This window comes from Aotus nancymaae, unplaced genomic scaffold (genome assembly GCF_030222135.1).
Source record: "Aotus nancymaae isolate 86718 unplaced genomic scaffold, 86718_ANA_hifiasm-v0.15.2.pri h1tg000022l_1, whole genome shotgun sequence".
Classification (NCBI taxonomy): Eukaryota; Metazoa; Chordata; class Mammalia; order Primates; family Aotidae; genus Aotus; species Aotus nancymaae.
Genome location: NW_026988435.1, coordinates 2369695 through 2393515, shown reverse-complemented (window position 1 = coordinate 2393515; position 23821 = coordinate 2369695). Strand labels below are relative to the sequence as shown.

At 36.1% G+C, this 23821-nt stretch overlaps 1 protein-coding gene across 3 annotated transcripts in view; it reads left to right on the top strand.

Annotated features, from left to right (window-relative positions):
* Positions 1 to 23821, top strand: part of EPHA6 (EPH receptor A6) — a 991737-nt gene that overhangs the window by 848398 nt on the left and 119518 nt on the right. For all 3 annotated transcript variants that reach the window (XM_012474152.2, XM_012474154.2, XM_012474153.2), the window contains one exon: positions 23101 to 23310. In XM_012474152.2, coding sequence (XP_012329575.2) covers positions 23101 to 23310 — 210 coding nt within the window. The remainder of the gene's footprint in view (positions 1 to 23100; positions 23311 to 23821) is intronic.

The following is a 23821-nucleotide window of genomic DNA, read 5'->3' as shown; positions in this document are numbered from 1 at the left end:
TACAGGTGGGCCGCCATCTTTGCTGTTTCGGCAGCTTAGTGGTTCCAGCCTCCAGGCTTTGGAGAGCCCAAGCCAACCAGGAGCAGAAGGACTACCGTAGCAGAGCACAGCCACTCTACAAAAGAGTGACTAGACTGCTTCTTTAAGGGTGTATCTGATCTCAATCCTCCTGACTGGGTGAGATCTCCCAAGCAGGGTCTCCAGCCACCTCCTACAGGTGTGTTGGGACTAGCAACAGGTCCATACCTTTCTGGGACAGAGCTCCCAGAGGAAGGGGCAGTCTGCCATCTTTGCTGTTTCACTTTGCTTCAGGTACTGGAAAATCCAATGCAACCAGGCACCGGACGGACCCCCAGAAAATTACAGCAGCCCTAGGGAAAGGGACCAGACCATTAAAAAGAAAAAAAAAAATCCAAACGTCAGCAACCTCAAAGATTGAAGATAAAGAAGCTCACAAAGATGAGAAAGAATCATTGCAAGTACACCAAAAACTCAAAAAGCCAGAGTGTTCTCTTTCATCCAAATAACCACATCACCTCTCCAGCAAGGATTCATAACTGGACTGAGGCTGAGATGGCTGAGAGGACAAAACCGGACTTCAGAATGTGTCTAAAATGATCTTCACTGAGCTAAAAGAACACATTCGAACTCAGTGCAAGGAAGCTAAAAATCATGATAAAACATTGCAGGAGCTGATTGTCAAAATAGCCAGTATAGAGAATATAACCGACCTGATTGATAGAGCTGAAAAACACAATACAAAAATTTCATAATGTAATCACAAGTATTAATAGCAGAATAGACCAAGTAGAGGGAAAAATCTCAGAACTTAAAGATGGGGTTTCTGAAATAACACAGGCAGGCAAGAATAGAGAAAAGAGAATGAAAAGGAGTAAGCAAAACCTCCAAGAAATGTGGGATTATGTAAAAAGACTAAATCTACAACTGATTGGTGTACCTGAAAGAGATGAGGAGAATGGAACCAGTGTGGAAAACATATTTCAAGATATAATCCATGAGAACTTTCCCAACCAAGCTAGACAGGCCAACATTCAACTTAAGGAAATGCAGAGAACCCCAGTAAAATACTCCATGAGAAGATCATCCCCAAGACACATAATCATCAGATTCTCCAAGGTCAAAATAAAAGAAAAAATATTAATGGCAGTCAGAGAGAAGGGGCCAGATCACCTACAAAGGGAAGCCCATCAGACTAACAGAGAACCTTTTAGCAGAAACCTTATAAGTCACAAGACATTGGGGGCCAATATTCAACATTATTAAAGAAAAGAGATTCCAAACCAGAATTTCATATCCATTCAAACTAAGCTTCATAAGAAAAGGAGAAATAAGGTCTTTTTCAGACAAGTAAATGCTGAGGGAATTCATTACCCCAGACCTGCCTTATAACATATCTCAAAGGAAGCACTAAATACAGAAAGGAAAAACTATTACCAGCCACAACAAAAATACAATGAAGTACACAGACCAGTGACACTATAAAGTAACCACATAAACAAGTCTGCAAAATAATTAGCAAGCATCACGGTAGCAGGATCAAATCCACACATAGTAATACTAACCTTAAATGTAAATGGGCTAAGTGCCTCAATTAAAAGACCCAGAATGGCAAGCTGGATGAAGAGCTAGGACCTACTGATACGCTATCTTCAAGAGACCCATCTCACATGCAGTAACACATATAGGCTCAAAATAAAGGGATAGAGGAAAATTTACCAAGCAAATGGACAACAGAAAAAAGCAGGGTTGCCATCCTAGTTTCTGGCAAAACAGACTTTAAACCAACAAAGATTAAAAAAGACAAAGAAAGGCATTACATAATGGTTGAAAGGTTGAATTCAACAAGCCTAGCTGAACTATCCTAAATATATATGCACCCAAAACAGGAGCACCCAGATTCATAAACCAAGTTCTTAGAGACCTTGAAAGAGACTTAGACTCCCACACAATAATAGTGGAAGACTTTAAAACCCCACTGTCAATATTAGACAGATCATCAAGATAAAAAATTAACAAAGATATTCAGGACCTGAACTCAGCTCTGGATTAAATGGACCTGGTAGATATCTAGAGAGCTCTGCACTTCAATACAACAGAATACATATTTTTCTCATCATCACATGGCACTTACTCTAAAATTGGTTACATAATCGGAAGTAAAACACTCCTCAGCAAATGCAAAAAAACTGATATCATAACATTCTCTCAGACCACAGCACAATCAAATTAGAACTCAAGATTAACAGATTCACTGAAAACATACAATTACATGGAAATTGAATAACCTGCTCCGGAACAACTTTTGGGTAAATAATGAAGTTAAGGCAGAAATCAAGAAGTTCCTTGAAACTAATAAGAACAAAGATATAATGTGCCAGAATTTCTGGGACACAGCTAAGGCAATGTTAAAAGGAAAATATTTAGCACTAAATGCCCATCTCAGAAAGCTAGAAAGAACTCAAGTCATCAACCTAGCAACACAACTAAAAGAATGAGAGAACCAAAAGCAAACAAATCCCAAAGCAAGCAGAGGACGAGAAATAACAAAGATCAGAACTGAGCTAGAGAGACATGAAGAACCATTGAAATGCTCAATAAATCCAGGAACAGATTTATTTTTAAAAAGTGATAAAAACAGATTGCTAGCTAGAATAATAAAGAAGAAAAGAGAGGATTCAAATAACACAATCAGAAATGATAAGGGAATATTACCCCAAAGAAATAGAAGCAACAGTCAGAGAATACTATAAACACCTCTATTCACATAAATTAGAAAATCTAGAATAAATTGATAAATTCCTGGACACATACACCCTCCCAAGACTGAACCAGGAAGAAATTGAATCCCTTAACAGACCAATAACAAGTTCTGAAATTGAGACAATAATAAATAACCTTCCAACAAAAAAAAAGCCCAGGACCAGATGGATTCACAGCTGAGTTCTACCAGATGTACTAAGAAAAGCTGGTACCATGTTTGCTAAAACTATTCCAAAAAATTGAAAAGGAAGGACTCCTCCCTAACTCATTCTATGAGGCCAGTATCTTCCTGGTACCAAAACTTGGCAGAGATACAACAGAAAATAAAACTTCAGACCAATATCCTTGCTAAACATCAATGCAAAAATCCTCAACAAAATACAGGCAAACAGAATCCAGCAGCACATCAAAGAGCTTATCCAACGTGATCAAGTAGTCTGCATTTCCATAATGCAAGGTTGGTTCAACATACGTAAATCAATAAATGTGATTCATAACATAAACAAACTAAAAACAAAATCCACGTAATTATCTCAATAGATGCAGAAAAGGCTTTTGATGAAATTCCACATCCCTTCGTGTTAAAAACTCTCAATAAACTAGGTATTGAAGGAACATGCCTCAAAATAATAACAGCCATTTATGACAGACTGACATCCAACATCATACTAAATGAACAAAAGCTGGAAACATTCCCCTTGAAAATGGCACAAGACAAGGATGCCCTCTCTCACCACTCCTATTTAACATAGTATTGGAAATTCTGTCCAGAGGAATCAGACAATAGAAAAAAGGTGGGGGGGGGGCATCCAAATAGGAAGAGAGGAAGTCAAACTTAGGCATGTTTGTAGATTACATGATCCTGTATCTAGAGAACCCCATTGTCTCAGCTCAAAAGCTTCTTAAGCTGATAAACAATTTCAGCAAACTCTCAGGATACCAAATCAATGTGGAAAAATTGCAAGCACTCTTATACACCAACAACAGTCCAGCTAATAGCCAAATCACAAAAGAACCAAATTCACAATTGCCACAAAAAGAGTTAAACACCTAGTAATACATCTAACAATGGAAGTGAAAGATCTCTACAAGGAAAACTACAAACCACTACTCAAAGAAATGAGAGATGACACAAACAAATGGGAAAAACATTACATGCTCATGGATAGGAAGAATAAATATTATTCAAATGGCCATACTGCCCAAAGCAATTTGTAGATTCAATGCTATTTCCATAAAACTACCATTGGCATTCTTCACAGAACTAGAAAAAAACTATTTTAACATGCACGTGAAACCAACAAAGAACCCAATAGTCAAAGCAATCCTAAGCAAAAAGAACAAAGCTGGAGGCATCATGCTACTCAACTTCAAACTATACTATAGGGCTACAGTAAGCAAAACAGCATGGTACTCGTACAAGAACAGACATAAAAGAGAACCCAGAAATAAGACTGCACACCTACAGCTATCTAATCTTTGACAAACCTGACAAAAACAAGCAATGAGGAAAAGATTCTTTATTCAATAAAGGGTACTAGGATAACTGACTAGCCATGTGCAAAAAATTGAAACTGGACGTTTCTTTACACCATGTACAAAAATTAACTCAAGATGGATTAAAGAGTTAAATGCAAAACCTAAAACTATGAAAACCCTGGAAGACAACCTAGGTAATACCATTCAGGAGGTAGGCATGGCCAAAAAGTTTATGATGCAGACACCGAAATAATTGCAACAAAAGTAAAAATTGACAAATCGAACTAAAGAGCTTCTGCATAGCAAAAGAAACTATTAACAGAATAAACAGACAACCTACAGAAAGGGAGAAAATTTCTGCAAACTATGCATCTGACAGAGGTCTAATATCCAGCATCTGTAAGGAATGCAAACAAATTTACAAGAATAAAGGAAACAACCCCATTAAAAAGTGGGCAAAGGACATGAATTGACATGTAAAAGGAGACATACATGTAGCCAAGAAGTATATGAAAAAACATCAGCATTACTGATCATTAGAGAAATGCAAATCAAAACCACAATGAGTTACCATCTCATACCAGACAGAATGACTATTATTATTAAAAACTCAAAAAATAATAGATGCTGGCAAGGTTATGGAGAAAAAGGAATGGCTATACACTGTTGGTGGGAGTATAAATTAGTTCAGCCATTGTGGAAGACAGTGTGGCGATTCCTCAGAGACCTAAAGACAGAAATAACATTCGACCCAGCAATCCCGTTACCAAGTATATACCCAAAGGAATAGAAATCATTTGATTATAAAGACACATGCATGCATATGTTTGTTACAGCACTATTCACAATAGCAAAGTCATGGAATCAACCCAAATGCCCATCAATGATAGCTTGGATAAAGAAAATATGGTACATATATACCATAGAATACTATACAGCCATGAAAAATAATGAGATCATGTTCTTTGCAAGGACATGGATGGAACTAGAAGTGGTTATCCTTAGCAAACCAACACAGGAACAGAAACCAAAAACTGCATGTTCCCATTTATAAGTGAGAGCAAAACGATGAGAACACAGGGACAACACATAGAAGGGAACAACACACACTGGGGCCTGTCAGACAGTGGAGGGTGAGAGGAGGGAGAGGATCAGGAAAAATAACTAATGGATGCTGGACTTAATACCTGAAGGATGATGTAATCTGTACAACAAGCCCCCATGACACAACCGTTTAACATGTACTCCTGAACTTAAAATAAAACTTTTGAATTCTTTTTTTAAAAAAGGAAATGTCCAGACAGCAATTCAAAATACAAATCTGATGCTCAGCGGAATAATCTTGGCTAAAGTTGAAGATCTGGGAACTTGATAGCATAAAGATAGTTACTAAATACAAATCATGGTATTTCCTAGGAAGAAAGTTGAACTGGGGTGGAACTTTGTGACAAAACAATCTGAGAGGCAGGCTGGATGGAATCCCCAAGGGTAACTAAGCAAGAATGGACAAAGAGGAACAAGGAAGGAGAGAAAAACGTGAAGTCCCCAAACCCAAGGGAATACAGCTTTTAAAAGGCAGGAGCACATAAGCAATTGTGACAAATTCTGGAGAGAAATTCTGATAGATAGAAACAGAAAAAGATCTATAGCATTTAGCACTTAAGAGGGACTCCGTGATCTCAACAAGAGCACTTTCAATGGCCTTGTCCCAGGCAGAAGCCACATTGCAGAAAGCAAAAATGAGAATGAATGACTAATAGGGATTTGTAGGTGGAGACAATTCCTTTGGGAACAGGTGAGTGAGATGTCAAGGCAGCAATAAACAAATGCTAGTATGCTAGTAGGCCAAGCTATAAGAAAAATCAAGGATTTCTTTTCCAATTTTTTTTATTTCGATAAAATGCACATAAAATTTACCATCTTAACCATTTTTAAGTGCACAGTTCAGTGGTATTAAGTACATTCATATCACTGTGCAAACATTACCAGCATCCATCTGTAAACTCTTTCATCTGGGAAAACTGAAATGCTGTACTCATTAAATAACTAAACATCCCCGCTTTTTAAAAAATATTAAACTCCCCACTTTTCTCTTCCCTCAGCCCTGGCAACCACCATTCTACTGTCTGTGTCTATGAGTTTGACTACCCTTAGTATCTCATGTAAGTGAAATTATATAGTATTTGCCTTTTGTGATTGGCCTATTTCACTTAGCGTAATGTCCTCCAAGTTCAGTCCTGTTGCAGTGTATGACAGAATCTTCTTCCTTTTTAAGGATAAATGATATTCCATTGTATGCACATGCTACATTTTGCTCATCCATTCATCTCTTCATGGATACTTGGGTTGCTTTCATGCTTTAGCTATTGTGAAGAATGCTACTATGAGAATAGGTGTATTTTTGCATGCTACTTTCCATTCTAGTATATATCCAGAAGTGGGAGTGCTGGATAATATTGTAATCCTATTTTTAACTTATAGGGGAACCACCATACTGTTTTTTATAGTGGTTGTATCATTTTACGTTCCTACCAGCAGACGCTTTACGTTCCTACCTACCATTTTACGTTCCTACCTACAAGAGTTTCAATTTCTCTGCATCCTCACTAACACGTTATTTTCTGATGTTTTTGTTTGTTTTATGTTTGTTTGTTGTTATAATGCCATCCTGATGGATGTAAGGTGTTGCCTCAATGACATTTTAATTTAATTTCTGTAATGATTTGTGGTTTTCAGGATCTTTTCCGTGCTTATTGTCCATTCGTATATCTTCCTTATAGAAGTATCTATTCGCGTCCTGTTTCCATTTTTAAATCAGCTTGCTTGATTTTTTTGTTGTTGAATTTTAGGGGTTCTCTATATAGGATGGACATTATTCCCTTAGGAGATACATGATTGCAAGCATTTTCTCCCATTGTGTGAGTTGCTTTTCTATTCTGTAGATAGTTTCTTTTGATGCACAAAAGTTTTTAATTTTTATGTGGCCCAGTTTGTCAATTTTTTCTTTGGTTGCCTTTGGCTTTGGTGTCATATCTAAGAAATCATCATCCAATCTAATGTCATGAAGCTTTTGCACTAAATTGTCTTCTAAGAGTTTTATATTTTAAGGTATACATTTAGGTCTCTGATGAATTTTGAGTTAATTTTTGCATATGTTTTAGGTAAAGATTTAACTTCATAAGTTTGCATGTTGATATTCAGCTTTCCTAGCACCATTTATTGAAAAGACTATATTTTTCCAATTGAATAATCTTGGCACCCTTATCAAAAATTATTTGACCATTGTATTAGTCCCTTCTTCATTGTATAACAATATAACACAGATTGGATAATTAATAAGTAATAGAAATTTATTTCTCACAATTCTGGAAGCTGAGAAGTCCAGGACCAAAGGTAATGGCTTACTATCTGCTTCCAAAATGGCATTTTCTTGCTGCATTCTTACATGACAGAAGGAACAAAAGCTGTGCCCTCACATGGTGGAAGAGCAGAAGAGCAAAAAGAGCAAAAAGGGACTAGGACACTCCTTTCAACCTCTTTTATAATGGCACTAAGTCCATTCATGAGGATTGAGTGTTCATGACTTAATCATTCACCAAAAACTCCACTCTTAATACTATCACATTGGGTATTAGATTCTGGCATGTGAATTTGGAAAGGACACATACATTTAAACCATAGCAACCGTACATGAAAAAGTTTATTTCTGGGCTCTCTAATCCGTTCCATTGATCAGTATGTGTGTCTTTATGCAAATACCACAATATTTTTATTATTGTAGCTTTATACTGTTTTGAAATGAGTAAATGTGAGTTCTCCAGCTGTGCTGGAGGTTATTTAAAGGTCCCTTGAAATATAATGTGAATGTGAATTTTAGGGTGGACTTCTGTATTTCTGACAAAAAATGTTGTTGGAATTCTGATAGCTATGTTGAATCAAAGGGTCGAAAGTGACATCTTGGCCCTGTTCATCATCTTAGAGGAAAATCTTTCAGTTTGTGTCTGTCAAGAATGATGTTCACTGTAGATTACATATACACACATATATATATAATATATATATATATATATATATAATGTCAAAGCAATTTTCTTTTATTCCTAGTTTGTTGAGTGTTTTTATCATGAAACAGTGTTGAATTTTGTCAAATTTTTTTCTTCACCAATTTAGATCATTGTGGGGATTCACCCCCTTCATTCAGTTAATATGATGTGTTACATTGATTAATTCCCTTATTTGAACCATCCTTGCATTCAATGAATTAATCCATTTAGCCATGAAGTATAATACATTTAATATGGTGCTGAATTCCATTTGCTTTTTTGTTGAGGATTTTTTCTGGAATGGTTAAGGGATATTGGTCTATAGCACTACAGAGGTTTTTTGTGGTGTCTTTGTCTGGCTTCAGTATCACAGTAATGTTCATGGAATGAATCAAAATGTCTCTCTCTTCTTCAGTTTTTTTGGATGAAGTTTGAGGAGGATTTGTGTTAGTTCTTTAAATGTTTAGTAGATCTCACCAATGAAGCTGTCATCATCAGGTCCAGGGATTTTCTTCATCAAGAGATTTTCTATTACTAATTTAATCTTCTTACTAATTATAGGCTTATTTGGGTTTTTTATTTCTTCATCATCTGGTCTTGATAGGTTTTGTGTTACTAGGATTTTTTTGCCATTTTATCCAGGTTATCTAATTGTTCACATACAATCATTTATAGTACTGTCAGAACCCTTTTTATTTCATAGAATTGATTTTAATATCCCACCTTCATTTTGGTATTAGTAATTTCAGTCTCCTCTTTATTTTCTTGACCAATAAAAGTTTGTTAATTTTGTTGTTCTTTTGGAAGACCCAACTTTTGGCTTTGTGGATTTCCTCTATTGTTTTTTATTCTCTATTTTATTTATCTTTGTTCTAATTTTTAGTTCCTTATTTTTGCTACCCTTGGGTTTAGTTTGTTCTTCTCTTGTTCCTTAAGTTGCTAAGGTAGGTTGTGGTTTTGAGATCTTTCTTTATTTAACACACACATTTATAGCTGTAAATTTCCTCCTTAGCTCTGCTTTTGATGTGTATCCTACAAGTCGTAGTATGAGGTATTTTCACTTTCAGGAGTCGCCAAGTATTTTCTAATTTTCTCTGTGATTTCTTCTTTGATCCGTTGGTTGGGAGTTTATTGTTAATACACAAATTTATCTATTTTTCAGTTTTGTTGTTGTTGTTTACTTCCTACTTCATTTGTGGTAGTCAGAGAACATACTTTGTATGAAACCTACCATTTGAAATCTCTTGACACTTAAATAATTTATGGTCTAACATATGGCTTGTCCAAGAAAACATGCCATATGAAATTGTGTTCTGTTTTTCTTGGGTACAGTGTGTACTTCTGTTAGATCTAATTGGTTTATTGTGTCGTTCAAGTCCTTTATATTTTTATCTTCTCTCTGATTGTTCTGTCCATTTTTCAGACTGGGATTTTGAAGTTTCCAACTATTATTATTGAACTGTCTGTATCTCCCTTCGATTCTATCAATTTTCATTTCATGTATTTTGGTGGTCTGTTTTTAGTTACATGAATATTTGTGATTGTATCTTAAAATCAAGGGTATTTTTTAAATATGAAAATTTAGACAATGTATATATACACTGAAAAGAAAGAAGGGGGGAATTTAAAAAATGAATTAATAAAACAAAAGATTTCAGAAGATGAAAAGGTATAAAATCAAGGAACCCGGTGGAGGATTGACTTTGGAGAGCAGAAGACGCCACATCTCCCAGGACTGGAGTGTCGCGGATCTAGATAGCTTTATGAGGAACATGCGTAAATGGAAGGAAATGATACCTGATTCTATTGCATTTCCTCACAAAGTAGTAGGAGAGGTTTTATGGGAATTTGAGGGCTAACTTTCCTTTAAGGTGAATATTTGAAATAATTATTGAAATTAAAAAGAAAAGTAGCTGATCATGGAAATGCTGGACGATGAAGAACAAGTTCTACTACAGAGACTGTTTTTCAAGGCCCCAGCAGGTGCAACCAACGAAAAATCTTTATTAAAGTTATTAATGGTATAAAATATAAGTATCCAGGAGAGATTGTCTTTTGGGCTGTTGGCCCAATTATTTGTGCTCATTATATATATTATTTCCCCAAACTTGCCAGTCCTCATCTCGGTCCTGGAGAAAAATAACTAATCATGCTGAACATTCAACTGATGCTGGAGAGCCTAAATGTGTTATGGCAGTGATGTGCATTCTTATGCGATTTTCTACATTAATACTCAACTCCCCATATGTGAGAGTGAAGATACTAGAAACTATGGCTTGTAGAGCATGTACAAAAGAAAAGCAAGCATGCCAAAAGGGAACTGAGGATGGTAGTGAAGGGATCATGCAGGTAACAATGAGTCCATGCTAGCTGAAGAAGGAAATAAAGAGTCTAATAGACTAGAAATAATCAAAATTATATGGTCTAGAAGTCTTTATTGCATAGACAAGGAAATATAGTTGTGTATGAGGGGAACAGAGGAAGGGAAAGAAGAATGTGGCCAGAAAGTATGTTACTGGCAGTAGTGTGCTAGAGCCAGATTGTACCAGTTTGCAAGAGCTGGTTAATAAACTGTTAGTAGCTTGAAATTTGCTATGATGGGAGTATATACACCACAGGAATTGGCAAATGCTACAAGTCAGGTTTTTCTGTCTTATTTTTCTCCAGAGAGCAGATTTACCAACATAATACTAGGTATGTGTTTTAACATTTCTGAAGCGAGGCAGTTTCAGAAATGACGACTTCGAGATGTTCACTTGGGAGTCTGTGACTGAAGTAAAGATGAGATTAATATGCTTAATTAACTAACATAACTAACGTTTACGTGTGCTTTCTATGAGTCAGGCATGATTCCAGTCCCATGCATGAACTCACTGATGTTCACAACAGCACTATGAAGTAGTTATCATTACCCACATTTTACCAATGACCAAACTGAGACAAAGCAAGTTAGGTCACCTACCCAATGTCAAACAGCTGATAAATTACTTACTCATTTGTTACGCAAATATATATTGACGAACTACAGTAGGCCAGGTACTTTTCTGGATCCTGGAATACAGAAGTAAGCGAAAGAGAAATAAATGTAGTGGGTAGAGAAATAAGAGTTCAGCAATTATATGGTATATCAGATGGTGTTACTGATGTGGAGAAAAATAAAGCAGGGAAAAGGCAGGTGGAGTTGAGAGTGGGTTTCAGGATTACATTGAGTAGCAGAGACAGTCTCACTGAAAAATGGCATTTGAGTAAAGATTTGAAGAAGGTAAGGGAGTACATAAAGTGGATACCTGGGGGAAAATATTCCAGGGAACAGTAATAGCAAATGCCAATTCTCTAAAGTGGGAGTGTTTTATTTCTATAGAATAAGTATTTGTTTATATTTCTATAGAACAAATAAGCAAATAAGTGTTTGTGCTTGATGATCATATGCCTGTTTTCCTAAAACAATGCCAAATTATGCATGTGGTCTCTTTGTAATTGTTAGCATGAGCCTTTTACTCTGCAGTTAGAATAATAAAATATATAGCCACCCTATCATCTGGCTAGAGTGGAGTATGGAAGGAAAGGATGGTAAAAGATAAAGTCAGAGCAGATGGAGACAGAAAGGGAAACATCTCTTGGACAACAATGACTCTCATCCTTGACTATATATTAAAATCATTTAAATTGGAAGACCTTTTAAAAATCTCAAGTTCCAAGCTTTAGCCCAGACTAATGAATCAAAATCTCTTGGGAAGGGGCATAAGCATCAGTGTTTGTCAGAGGTTCCCCCAGTTGACTCCAATATGCAACCAAGTTGGAAAACTATTGAAATGAGGCATAGTAGGCTATTATAATGACTTTGGCTTTTCTCTGGGTAATATGGGAAGCCATTGTAGTATTTGGAACAGAGGCATAGCATGATGATCTAATTACTATATTTTATAAGGATCGCTCTGGTTGCTGTATTGAGAAGTGACTACAGTGAGGCACAACTGGATGCAGGGAAATTAGGAGGCTTTTGCCATAATCCAAGTAAGAGATAATGATCCTTTAAACTAGGATAGTTGCAGTGGAGTTTATGGGAAATGGCCCAGGTCTATGATGTATGTTGAAAGTATAGCCGGCCGGGTACGGTGGCTCACGCCTATAATCCCAGCACTTTGGGAGGCCGAGGAGGGTGGATCACGAGGTCAAGAGATCGAGACCATCCTGGTCAACATGGTGAAACCCGTCTCTACTGAAAATACAAAAAATTAGCTGGGCGTGGTGGCGCGTGTCTGTAGTCCTAGCTACTCGGTAGGCTGAGGCAGGAGAATTATTTGAACCCAGGAGGCGGAGGTTGTGGTGAGCAGAGATCGCACCATTGCACTCCAGCCTGGGTAACAAGAGCGAAACTCCGTCTCAAAAAAAAAAAAAAAAAAAAAAAAAAAAACGAAAGTACAGCCAATAGGATTTGCTGATGGATTAGACAAAGTGTTTAAAAAATAAAGAGAGAAAACCCAAGGACAACTTTTACCTACAAAATAAGTTCAATTGCAGGCAATAACTGCTTCCTAAGTTTATTGCACTGTAGTATTAAATGGATAATAGACATAAAATTCCTAGAACAGTGTCTGCCACATAATGAGGTATTCATAGTCTCATCTATTATTATATTATATTTCAGAAGATGTTATTAAGAGTAGTAAAATTGTCTGTTACTTCTTGGTCTGTTATTTTCAGGTGGCTAAAAATAATTTTAATTTTTACCATTTAAAAAATGTAGATATGCTTCAAGAATATGAGTATTAAAATAATATAAGTACATATCAGCATTTCAAAAGCAATGTGAGACATTTGAAGAGTTTCCTTGAGCAATTGCAAAGCAAATATTAATTTAAAAATTAAAGAGATCTTTTAAATATTTATGTACTCAAATTATAAATCTAGTAAAATGGCATTTTACCTTATACTAGTTATTTATTAATAATGAGAGCTGTATTTTATTAGCACACTTTTCTTGTAAATTGTGTGCACGTGGTTATATTTGTGCTGAGTTTGAAGAGTGAAATTAATCTCAATAACACTCATTTTATATTCAGCAGTGAAAAAGAAGAAAACTGCATTTACTCATCAGTAACTGTTAATTAATTTATTTATTTGGAGCCTTCATCCCCAGGCTGGAGTGCAGTGGTGTGATCATAGTTCACTGCAACCTGAAACTCCTGAGTTTGAGATTCTCCCAACTCAGCCTCTAGAATAGCTGGGATTACAGACATGCACCACCATGCCTGGATAATTTTTTATTTTTGTAGAGATAGAGTCCTACTATGTTGCCCAGGCTTGTCTCAATCTCCTGGCCTCAAATGATCCTCCTGCTTTGGCCCCAAAATGCTGGGATTAGAGATGTGAGCCACCATACCTGGCCAACTGTTTTTAAGCCATAAAAACTATAGTTGAAACACATCTTAATTACATTTTAAGAGAAAAATAGGTGAAACTTCATGCAGCAGAATGTTATTATTTACTACACCTGTGTCAACTTAATGCTGAATACTATTTTAAAAATAATGTGACATCAGACATCCACATATATGAGAGTATGATGTGCTTAGAACTATGCATATAATGTGGATGGGTGAACTTTTTAAATTAGGAGTGTGAGCAGCAATATTCAATAGCATGAATATACCTCTTTAAACATTGTATTAACTGATACCATGAAATTGTAATTAATAATTCTCCTCATTAATTCTCCTTTCACATACAAAACTATATTGATCTTTTGATTGTATGTAATTTATAAGTATACTTATATATAAAGAAATTCTATGTATTTTTCCTGAACTCCTCTATGGTCACTTCTATCCCTGTGTTATTTACAAAACTGAATATTAAACCCTAAACTTATAATTCTCAACTATGCCTGATAACTAGAATCACCATTCTAGAGAGATTTTACCAGATACATATGCAGACACACACAGATATATTCTGCAAAAACTTCCCTGGATTATTCTGATATACTCTGATAATGCTTCATCAAGATGATGGCAGTCTGTGACACCCCGCTCCAAATGCCAACCACAATAACTTTAAATTTAATTTTAACTTTGTATAAATGTAGCAAACAGTAACTATTGTAGATTACTTTCTTCTTTTTTTTTTTTTTTTTTTTTTTTTTTTTTTTTTTTTGAGACGGAGTTTCGCTCTTGTTACCCAGGCTGGAGTGCAATGGCGCGATCTCGGCTCACTGCAACCTCCGCCTCCTGGGTTCAGGCAATTCTCCTGCCTCAGCCTCCTGAGTAGCTGGGATTACAGGCATGCACCACCATGCCCAGCTGATTTTTTGTATTTTTAGTAGAGACGGGGTTTCACCATGTTGACCAGGATGGTCTCGATCTCCTGACCTCGTGATCCACCCACCTCGGCCTCCCAAAGTGCTGGGATTACAGGCGTGAGCCACCGCGCCCGGCCTTGTAGATTACTTTCATATAAACCTAAGCAGAAGTTTTTCTGAAAAAAGCAAATTCGGTAGTAATGTTTGTAAACTAAAGCTATATGATAATCGAATTCATTTTTAGCTCTTAAAATGTAATTCTGAAATCCAACCACCATGTTTCGCAAACCTATATCTACTTATTTTCTTCCTAAGTTTTTAAGTGTATTTGAAATGACATTTTTAGTTTTCTTGATTATTGAACTTGGTGGCCTCTCTCAACTACAGCTAAAAATATAACTGTGCGTAGCTTAAGTTCAAAATATATGATGACTATAGGAGAAGGAGCTTTGAAGGATTTATTAAGTTAAATTATAATAAGATTTCCAATTAAGGAGACCCCAGAACCAAGATGATTTTCAATGAAAAGGAGATAGTTACTTATTTATTTGGTAGTTATTTTTAAAACAAGAGTGATTTGATCTTGTCAAATCTATAAATAATCCTAAACATTTCTTTTTCAAATTCAAGATCATTTTAAAAAGTCATAGCCTAGTCACCTTTTTGATTTAGAAACATATAAAAACTGAAATTTAACTTTAAACTTAAGTTATAGAAGTAATCCTCCAAGGACTGTTTTCTGCAAAGTAATTTATAACTCAGTTGTTCAGAACTCAAAATGCATTTTCCCATAAATATTTCTTTTAAAAATATTGCTGAATTCTCTGGGCATACTTATAAAGCCTCTTTAACGCAGACTTTAGCTAAAAGATGAAACATCCAATAGGAAAGACGGCTGGGAGTTTCCATCAAAAATGGGAAAGTGTGTTTTCCTTCCTTCTACATGACTTGCCCTGGGCAAAATTTTTAAGGCAGTTTTACTATGTCATTAATCTAAGCTCCCATTTCTCATTGGCACAAATCTTAGCTGGCTATAAGGTTAGATTGATGTATCTGAGTATATGACTCATAAATACTATTCTAATTCCTCCAGATGATTTTTCATCTTTTACTTCATTTGTAAACCCTAAAAGTATTTTAATAGAGGAATTTCTGAGAGCAAAACAAAAAGAAGTAGAAACATGCAGATAATATGAGTGAGGATATATTTCTACCAAAGGACAATTAGAACCCCAGAAGTCAGATCCTCTGTGTCATTCTGGTTCTTCAGAGATGCCTATCTTTTGTCTCTTATGAACACCTTTCATTTCTAACATCTGGTTTTTTGAAAATCATCTCTAGCAACACAAAAACAGGGGGACAAGAGGTTTACAGTGTCCAGTGTTTGTGCACCTTGCTCCTTTGTAAACCATCTAGTAAGGTAAATGTCCTGTATAGCCATTTTATAGCTCAAGTCAAAGGTTTGGAACTAATAATTTTACAAGGATTCCGCTAATCCTTCTATTTTTGTCATTTCGTTTTGAAAGGTTAGTGTCGTTTCTCGTAATTCATAGTTAGTGAACTAAAAAGGCTTTTGATGTACATACAGACCAAACTTCCATGACTTCATTTTTTAGCTTAAACCGTCATTATCCAATAGTGTTTGCTGAACCAGGTTTGTGAGGAATCTGTGAAATTTGATTTGTTTATTGTAGGTAACCATGACACCACATTGTGAAGTGTATCCTTTAAATGTTTGTAGAATAAGTGAGATGCAATTTTTGTCAATTCTCCTCAAGAACAGCAGCTTATCATCTACCAGTTAGAGTGTCATTTACCATCATATTTAATGCTTTAAAGACACTGAATCACCAGAGTTATCCGCTTTAGTAATGCACATTTTTCAGCCATAAAGTTTGAGGGCAGTGATTTGCATTTTATGGTCCACAGATCTTTGACAGTTTAAGCTATTTGGTTGATGGGCTTGACATCAGCGATTCTCCTTTGAAGATCTGAAAAGAAATATAGCAGAAATCTACATAAGATATTTAGTTCCCTTTTCCTCACTCTTCAGCAAAAATAGAAAAATTTGGTAGTAGTCATAATCAGAGTCTTGCCCTCTGAAGTGGAAATGGCTCCAAGTGTAGTCAACACTTCAGTACTGCTTGTTCATACATGATGTTTGCAGGGAATCTCCTATAGTACATACGATTTTCATTAAAAATACTACAAGAAACTATCTTACTACATACTGAAAGCTTGAAAGCTTCACTCCTTTAAGGGAAAATAAATGAATTCGGTTCAGTTAAATTTAGCGAATATCTATTAAATATCTGCTGGGTGCCAGGCAAGCGCTAGGCCCTGGGATTACGAGGGTGAACAAGACACGGTTTGCTCATTGCCCTCAAGATCATGTCAAGCCAAGCCGGTGGGAGAGACAAACACATACGTATTTGATTTTAGCCAATGTTGATATAGACAGGGTGATTTGAGAGCAAGAGAGAGAGAAGCTTGGTCCAACTTGGCTTCGTCTCTAAGATAGATCGCAAACCGTGTCCAAGCCACCACTCTCTCTCATATTACTCTAAGAGCTTCCAAACTGATTATTCTGTGTCTATTCTATATATGCAAACCAGAGTACATTACTCCCCAGTCACAATTCATCTCTAACTCCTCATCACATTTGTAAGAGATTTCAGACTCTTTATAAAGGCTTACAGGGCCCTACCTGATTTTTCCTCTGCTTTCCTTTCTAGTATTCCTCTTATTCTCCCTCTCACTCATCAAGCTCCAGCCTCATCGGTCTTCATTTCTCAAGCATGCCAAACTCACTCCTAACCTAAGCCATTTGCACATGCTAGGAACTATCTTCAGGCCTCATCATGTCATTCTCTTTCATCTATTTCATTTTATTTATTTTACATAAAGTTCAACATTACTTAAAATGATATCATTTCCTTTTAACTTATTTACTGGAGCAGTTCTGCTTTCTGTTTTGCTTCCCACATTGACTCCTAGCACCTAGAACCATAGGATACTCAGGGAGTGTTGCTGGAATAAACTTGAGGATTCAGCAAGGGCCTCCTGGAAGAGATAATACGTGTGAGTAGAATGACCTTCCTAGAAGAGGGAACCGTATAAGCAAAGCACATTAGACATAAAACAGCATATTGCAGGGGTAAATTAAGCACATGCCAAAATAAATAAAGCAGAATAGGGGTATGCAACTAAAGATATGAGCAAGGTTCAGGTCTTTGTATTCATGACTAAGACACTTCACTTTATTCTGTCATTAAAAATCATTGAAGTGATTTAAGCGAGTCACAGGGTAAGATTTGTATTTTCACAGCAAACCTTGTTAGACAGTAATGTGATGGCTTCAGGACAGCCTGGCACTCAGATCCTATGTTTGTCCTAACCTCACTCTGAGCACTTGGGCTCATCCTAAGATGAACGGACACTGAGAGGCGTGAAGTGTTTGTGGGATACAATCCAGGAAGCGGGGCCTTGACAACCATCGTGAAGAGCTTGGGTTACTGCATAGACAATGGGACATGTCATTTACTTTTACTGCTCAGATCTGGGGGATGCTGTGCTCTGAGGTCTGAAGGAGTCTGATGGAGCTCTGCAGCTTTTAGAAACAGCAGGCATTATTATGTATAGCTTTCAGAAACCCCTTCCAATCAGGCTCACCCTTTCTGTCAGTTAGAGGGTAAACTCTGTGTTTCTCAGCAGTCAGGCTGAGAGAACAAAAAAATAGGGATGAAGACAAACTGAATTCTAGCTACTAATCTCTAAGATGCAATATATAAATATGCCATATTCACTGTCTTTCATTTGAATCTGCCTTCCTGGGAAGAGACCATATGTCATAAAAAAATTCATAGTTTCTTTTAGATTAATCTTCAGTAGGAAGCCCAAAAATATTAAATCTCAGTGCTCTCACATTTTTCTCCTCCCCTCATAAACAATTCAATTCAATTTGAATTAATATTTATCGAGTGCTGACACAATGCATGGCAATATACTGGATGCTGCAATAGAACTGCTACATATAAGGAATAATACCCATGTCCTACTTTAAGAAAACAGTCTATTTTATACTAGACAATAGGAACAATATAACAGTAACAACCCATGCACCACAAGATAGGATCAAAGGCTATTTAATTCTGTCACCATTTGTTAGCCATCTACCATATTCAAGGAAACCAATATGTCCTAAACCAAATTTGAGGAGGCTATGTTGATGAAGACCAGAAAAAAAGAATATAGATTTTGTTTGAATAAGAGCGTTGCATCATGTGTAGAGAAACAGATTTGTGCTATGCCTCATGTATGAATAAATGGGGCTGTTCCTCTCAGCCAGCCAGAGGTGAATAGATCTTCATCCATTGGTTTATCTGGAGTGTTCGTTTGTCTGTTTTTGGTTAAATGATCTAAGAGGACTTTTAGACATTGCTTTATTATGCTAAATTATGCTGCCCAAATTAGCCCAGAATTAGGTAAAATTTGGTTCAGCTGGTTTTCCAAAAACTCCAGTAGATAAGAATACAGGCTCTGTCATTGCCTGGATTCAGATCTCGACTCCAGCATTTACTAGGTTATTAGATGTCTTTGTCCTTCAGTTTCACCATCTACAAGTTGGAGATAATCACTACATTTACATCATGTCAATGTGGAGAGGATGAAATAAAATAATACCTGTAAAAACCTTACTCTGGGACTGGCTTATAGTGTTCAATGAATGTTAGCTGTTTTTTCGCCTATAATAATGTGGAAGAAATTAAGAGACACATTCCCAAAATAATATAGAACTACTTCGGAGCTTTTTTTTTCATCAAGCCCACATTTTATAAACAGTAGATAGACTGATGGATGGATGGATGGATAGATCATGTATAAATAGACAGATGACTGTAGTGATAAAGAGATAAATAAACACAGGTTGAGTTCCCTGGGAAAGATTATAAAAATATGTGCACACAGGAACTTTCTTTGGAGGACTCACAGGATCAACTTCCTTATTCCTATAGCTTCCAGAGTTTTGCAAGCTGATAACCCATAACCAAATCCCTCTTTAAGGAATGCTCTTGGCTAAAGAAAGATACCTCACCCAAGGCCATGACCCCTTTACATGAGCAGCCTGAATCCGGTGATTGATGTAGGAGGACAAGGACCAGTCTTTTTTCCCTCAGTTTGAGCCAACTCTGAGGAGTTATCCCAGATCCGGAACATCCCATAAAATAGACGAGGCCAGCTGTAACCTGCTGCTGCCCAGTCCCACTTTCTTCTCTTCCTCAGAGGTGTTGATGCTGAGAGTGTGTAATCAAAGATCATGATTTAATGAAACTCATAAGATGTACTGCTTCACCAAGGACATTCTTGAGAAAAACTAGCTTTTTTTTCTTTCTGTGAGTGCCTGTGTCAGAGAAGAATATGAGAATACTAGTATAGTTTGGTTTCGTACTACTGACTTGATTCCCGATGAGGCTTCTGCAGTTTTACCCATCAGCGTTTCATGCCATTTGTGCAAGTATCAACCTAGTGAAAAAGGCAAAAACACGTATTTAGTGCTATTATGAAAGTAATTTTGACCTCATGGACCCCTGGAATGTCTTGGCCAATGGTTTAGAAGTAAATATTATTCATTTATAGTCCTATAAAAGAACATGAAGAAAGTAGTTTAGATTCTTTTAATATACCAAAATCTTATTTTTTAAATGATACCATTTATCATTGTTAGAACCATTATTACCATAGTGGTTGACATGAAAGCAGTTAATCCAAATCTTCAAATGTTGGTGACAAAAATATTTTTAAGATTAATTTCAAAAATAACTCACATAATAATCAAAAAATAGAAGTGATTCAAACATCCATCATCTGATGAATACACAAAAGGAATAGAAATTATCTAGCAATAAAAAGAATAAATTACTGATACAAGTTACCAGGTGGACGAACCTTGAAAACATACGAGGTGAAAGAAGACAGTCACAAAAGACCACATATTGTATGGTTTCAATCAAGAGATATCCAGAATAGGCAAATACATAGAGCTAGAAAGTAGATTACTGGTCGCCCAGTGTGGTGGGAGGAGTTAGGAGAAATGAGGACTTATTGCTAGTAAGTATGGGCCTTTTCAAAGGGGATGATGAGAAAGTTCTAGAATTGATTTTGGTGATAGTGGTACAACTCTGTGAATAAGGTAAAAACTGAATTGTATACTTTAAAAGATACATTGTATGGAACATGAATTATATCTCAATGAAAGTATTAAAAAGCAAATTGGTGCTTTGTGACACGCTCAGCAAGATAGAACATTAAATTTCAACCTGGTCTCAATAACTATTTCTCTTTATATATGTAGAAGTATATGTTGAGAAGTGATTTTTCAGGAATGTGAGAGGAGAATTTCCTGACTCATTAAAATTGCAAAAAATATATAATAACAGTAATAACAAGAACTTATTAAATAGTAACTATTATAAAAATAAGTAAGGAGCTGTGCTGTGTGTTTTATATGTGATTCTCCCCGCAATTCTGAGTTAGATGACTCTTTTCCCATTGTGTAATAAGGAAACAGACATTCAAGTTTTCAGGTGCCCCATTAACATTCCATACTACTTTAAAATTCTGTTTGACAAGAATTATGATAGGAGGCGACTCCATTTTTGAATAGGTAAAGGAACCAACTTTTAAACTTTAGTGTACTTCTTGCTAGGCTGAAAGAACTTACGTTTTCAGTTCCATTCAAAGCTTTCGAGATTCCTAATAGAAAAGTGGTAGGCAGTGTACATGATAGAAGAGGCAGATTTCATCTAATAGTGTACTGTCTAAGAAGATGGATTCGAAACATAAAGAGCTAATAACACCAAAGATTTTCTTTGCTAAGTTATCTTTTATAAATTAATTATACAGAAGAGCCTGCTTGAATGGATATTCTTGCTGTAAGAGTGTTTTTTTAAGAGAGGGTTATTTCCGGCCGGGCGCGGTGGCTCATGCCTGTAATCCCAGCACTTTGGGAGGCCGAGGCGGGTGGATCACGAGGTCAAGAGATCGAGACCATCCTGGTCAACAAGGTGAAACCCCGTCTCTATTAAAAATACAAAAAATTAGCTGGGCATGGTGGCGCGTGCCTGTAATCCCAGCTACTCAGGAGGCTGAGGCAGGAGAATTGCCTGAACCCAGGAGGCCGAGGTTGTGGTGAGCCGAGATCGCGCCATTGCACTCCAGCCTGGGTAACAAGAGCGAAACTCCGTCTCAAAAAAAAAAAAAAAAAAAAAAAAGAGAGGGTTATTTCCCTCACTCTGCACTAAGGTTGGGAGATACTATCAGAGAGCTATCAGAGAGATAAGTTGATATAGTTGACAAAGTTGATTTCATCTGTAGTGTAAGCTTATTCATTTACCTGAACAATGAGTCATCATTGTATAGGAGACTGTGTCACCACGACAGCGAGGGTCAGATCATCCCTGTCCTGAAGGTGCACTATGGTTTGAAATCAGATATGTATTCATAAAAACTGTTTTAACTTGCAAAGTTTTTAAGTTTCTCTTATTTGTGCTTCTAATATATAGCATAAAGTAAGATAGCCCTGTAATCTCCTGTAAATTTTGCCTGATACAAAAAAGAAGAAATTTTCATGTTTCTCTATAACTCTATTAAAGACAGCAATCTCCAAATAACTAGGTAGAATAATATGCATTATTTTTCAAACTTTAAATATTTTTATTTTTATTTCTTCTAATTTCAAGGACATGATTTGTATCTGGTCTTGTTGATACATACATTTTGCTCAGATAACAATTGGATTTTTTTTAATTCTCTAAAAAAATAGATTATTTTAAAATCAAAGTGGAGGGAATAAGATGGGATTGATTACTATATACGAATACCATGCCTCACTCATTCTCCACATTATTTAATTTAAATCTTCCAACCAGGAACTAAAATAGTCTCATTTTTCTGTCAATTGCCAACAACTTTTTTATCTTCTCTGTATGATGAAAACAAAGGAAAGATCGATTTATTTTCTCTTTGCTTGTGCTTTTCTTGCTCTCCTGCTGCCTCCCTATACTTGTTTCTTGTTTATACCATCACATTTTTTCTTCCTGAGTCACCTGACCTGACTACTATTTTTCACAGTATCTCCGGTTATCACACAGGTTTTACCCGGTCCTAGGTTCTGCTGCCCTTCTGCACAGCTCGTTCAAAGCTCACAACTATGGAGAGTGGATTCCTTTTGTTTGGTAGCCTTTGCTGTTAATTTGGTTGATTTCTTTCTGTCCTTTGTTTAGTTGTCCTTCACTACTTCCAGTTAGATTTTCCTTTTTCTTTAAATGTCAAACAAAGTCTTACTTTTTCTTGTGAACACAGTCAATGATCCTCAGACTTGATGTTTATCTTCATTTGACCCAATACAATAAATGTAAGGATCTTATTATTTAATACACACACACATACACACTGCATTAAAATAAACCAATGTAAACAATTGTGATTCTCTTGCAGAAGCATGATGGCCACTTCACAGTCATCCAGTTGGTTGGAATGCTCCGAGGCATCGCATCGGGCATGAAGTATCTTTCTGATATGGGTTATGTTCATCGAGACCTAGCGGCTCGGAATATATTGGTCAATAGCAACTTGGTATGCAAAGTTTCTGATTTTGGTCTCTCCAGAGTGCTGGAAGATGATCCAGAAGCTGCTTATACGACAACCGTAAGTTTATATGCCCTTTCCCAATATAGTTTGTTTACTTTTATTGTTTTTAATGTTATTAGAGTAGTTCTGTTTCTACCTTTCTTATTTTCTGTTTGTATTACATTGCGAATTTAACATTATTATTTAATTGAGAAGTATTTGCTTTATCTAAGTGCCTAGTTTATAAAAACAACAACAAAAGAAAAAAAAACTTTTCATGCTTGACTGTTTTCTTTCTTTCATTCTCCTGGGACTTTACCATCATGCTTAACGTCCATTTCATGACTGGTTGTTATAATATGCGCTGAAGTATCTTTGATGCTTCAGTAATTTTCTTTAAATGGAGTTCTGTGTATGTAAATGGTGGAATTAATTGCTAACTCAGTAACAGTGAGAAACAAGTGATTGTGAAAATTTTTTTTCCAAATGTTTGTGAATGATCTGATCATACTTATAATGGACAATATAGATTTCTCTGGGGATATATAAATATACTCTAAACCTTTTCCTGAATGATACTTGGAGGAAA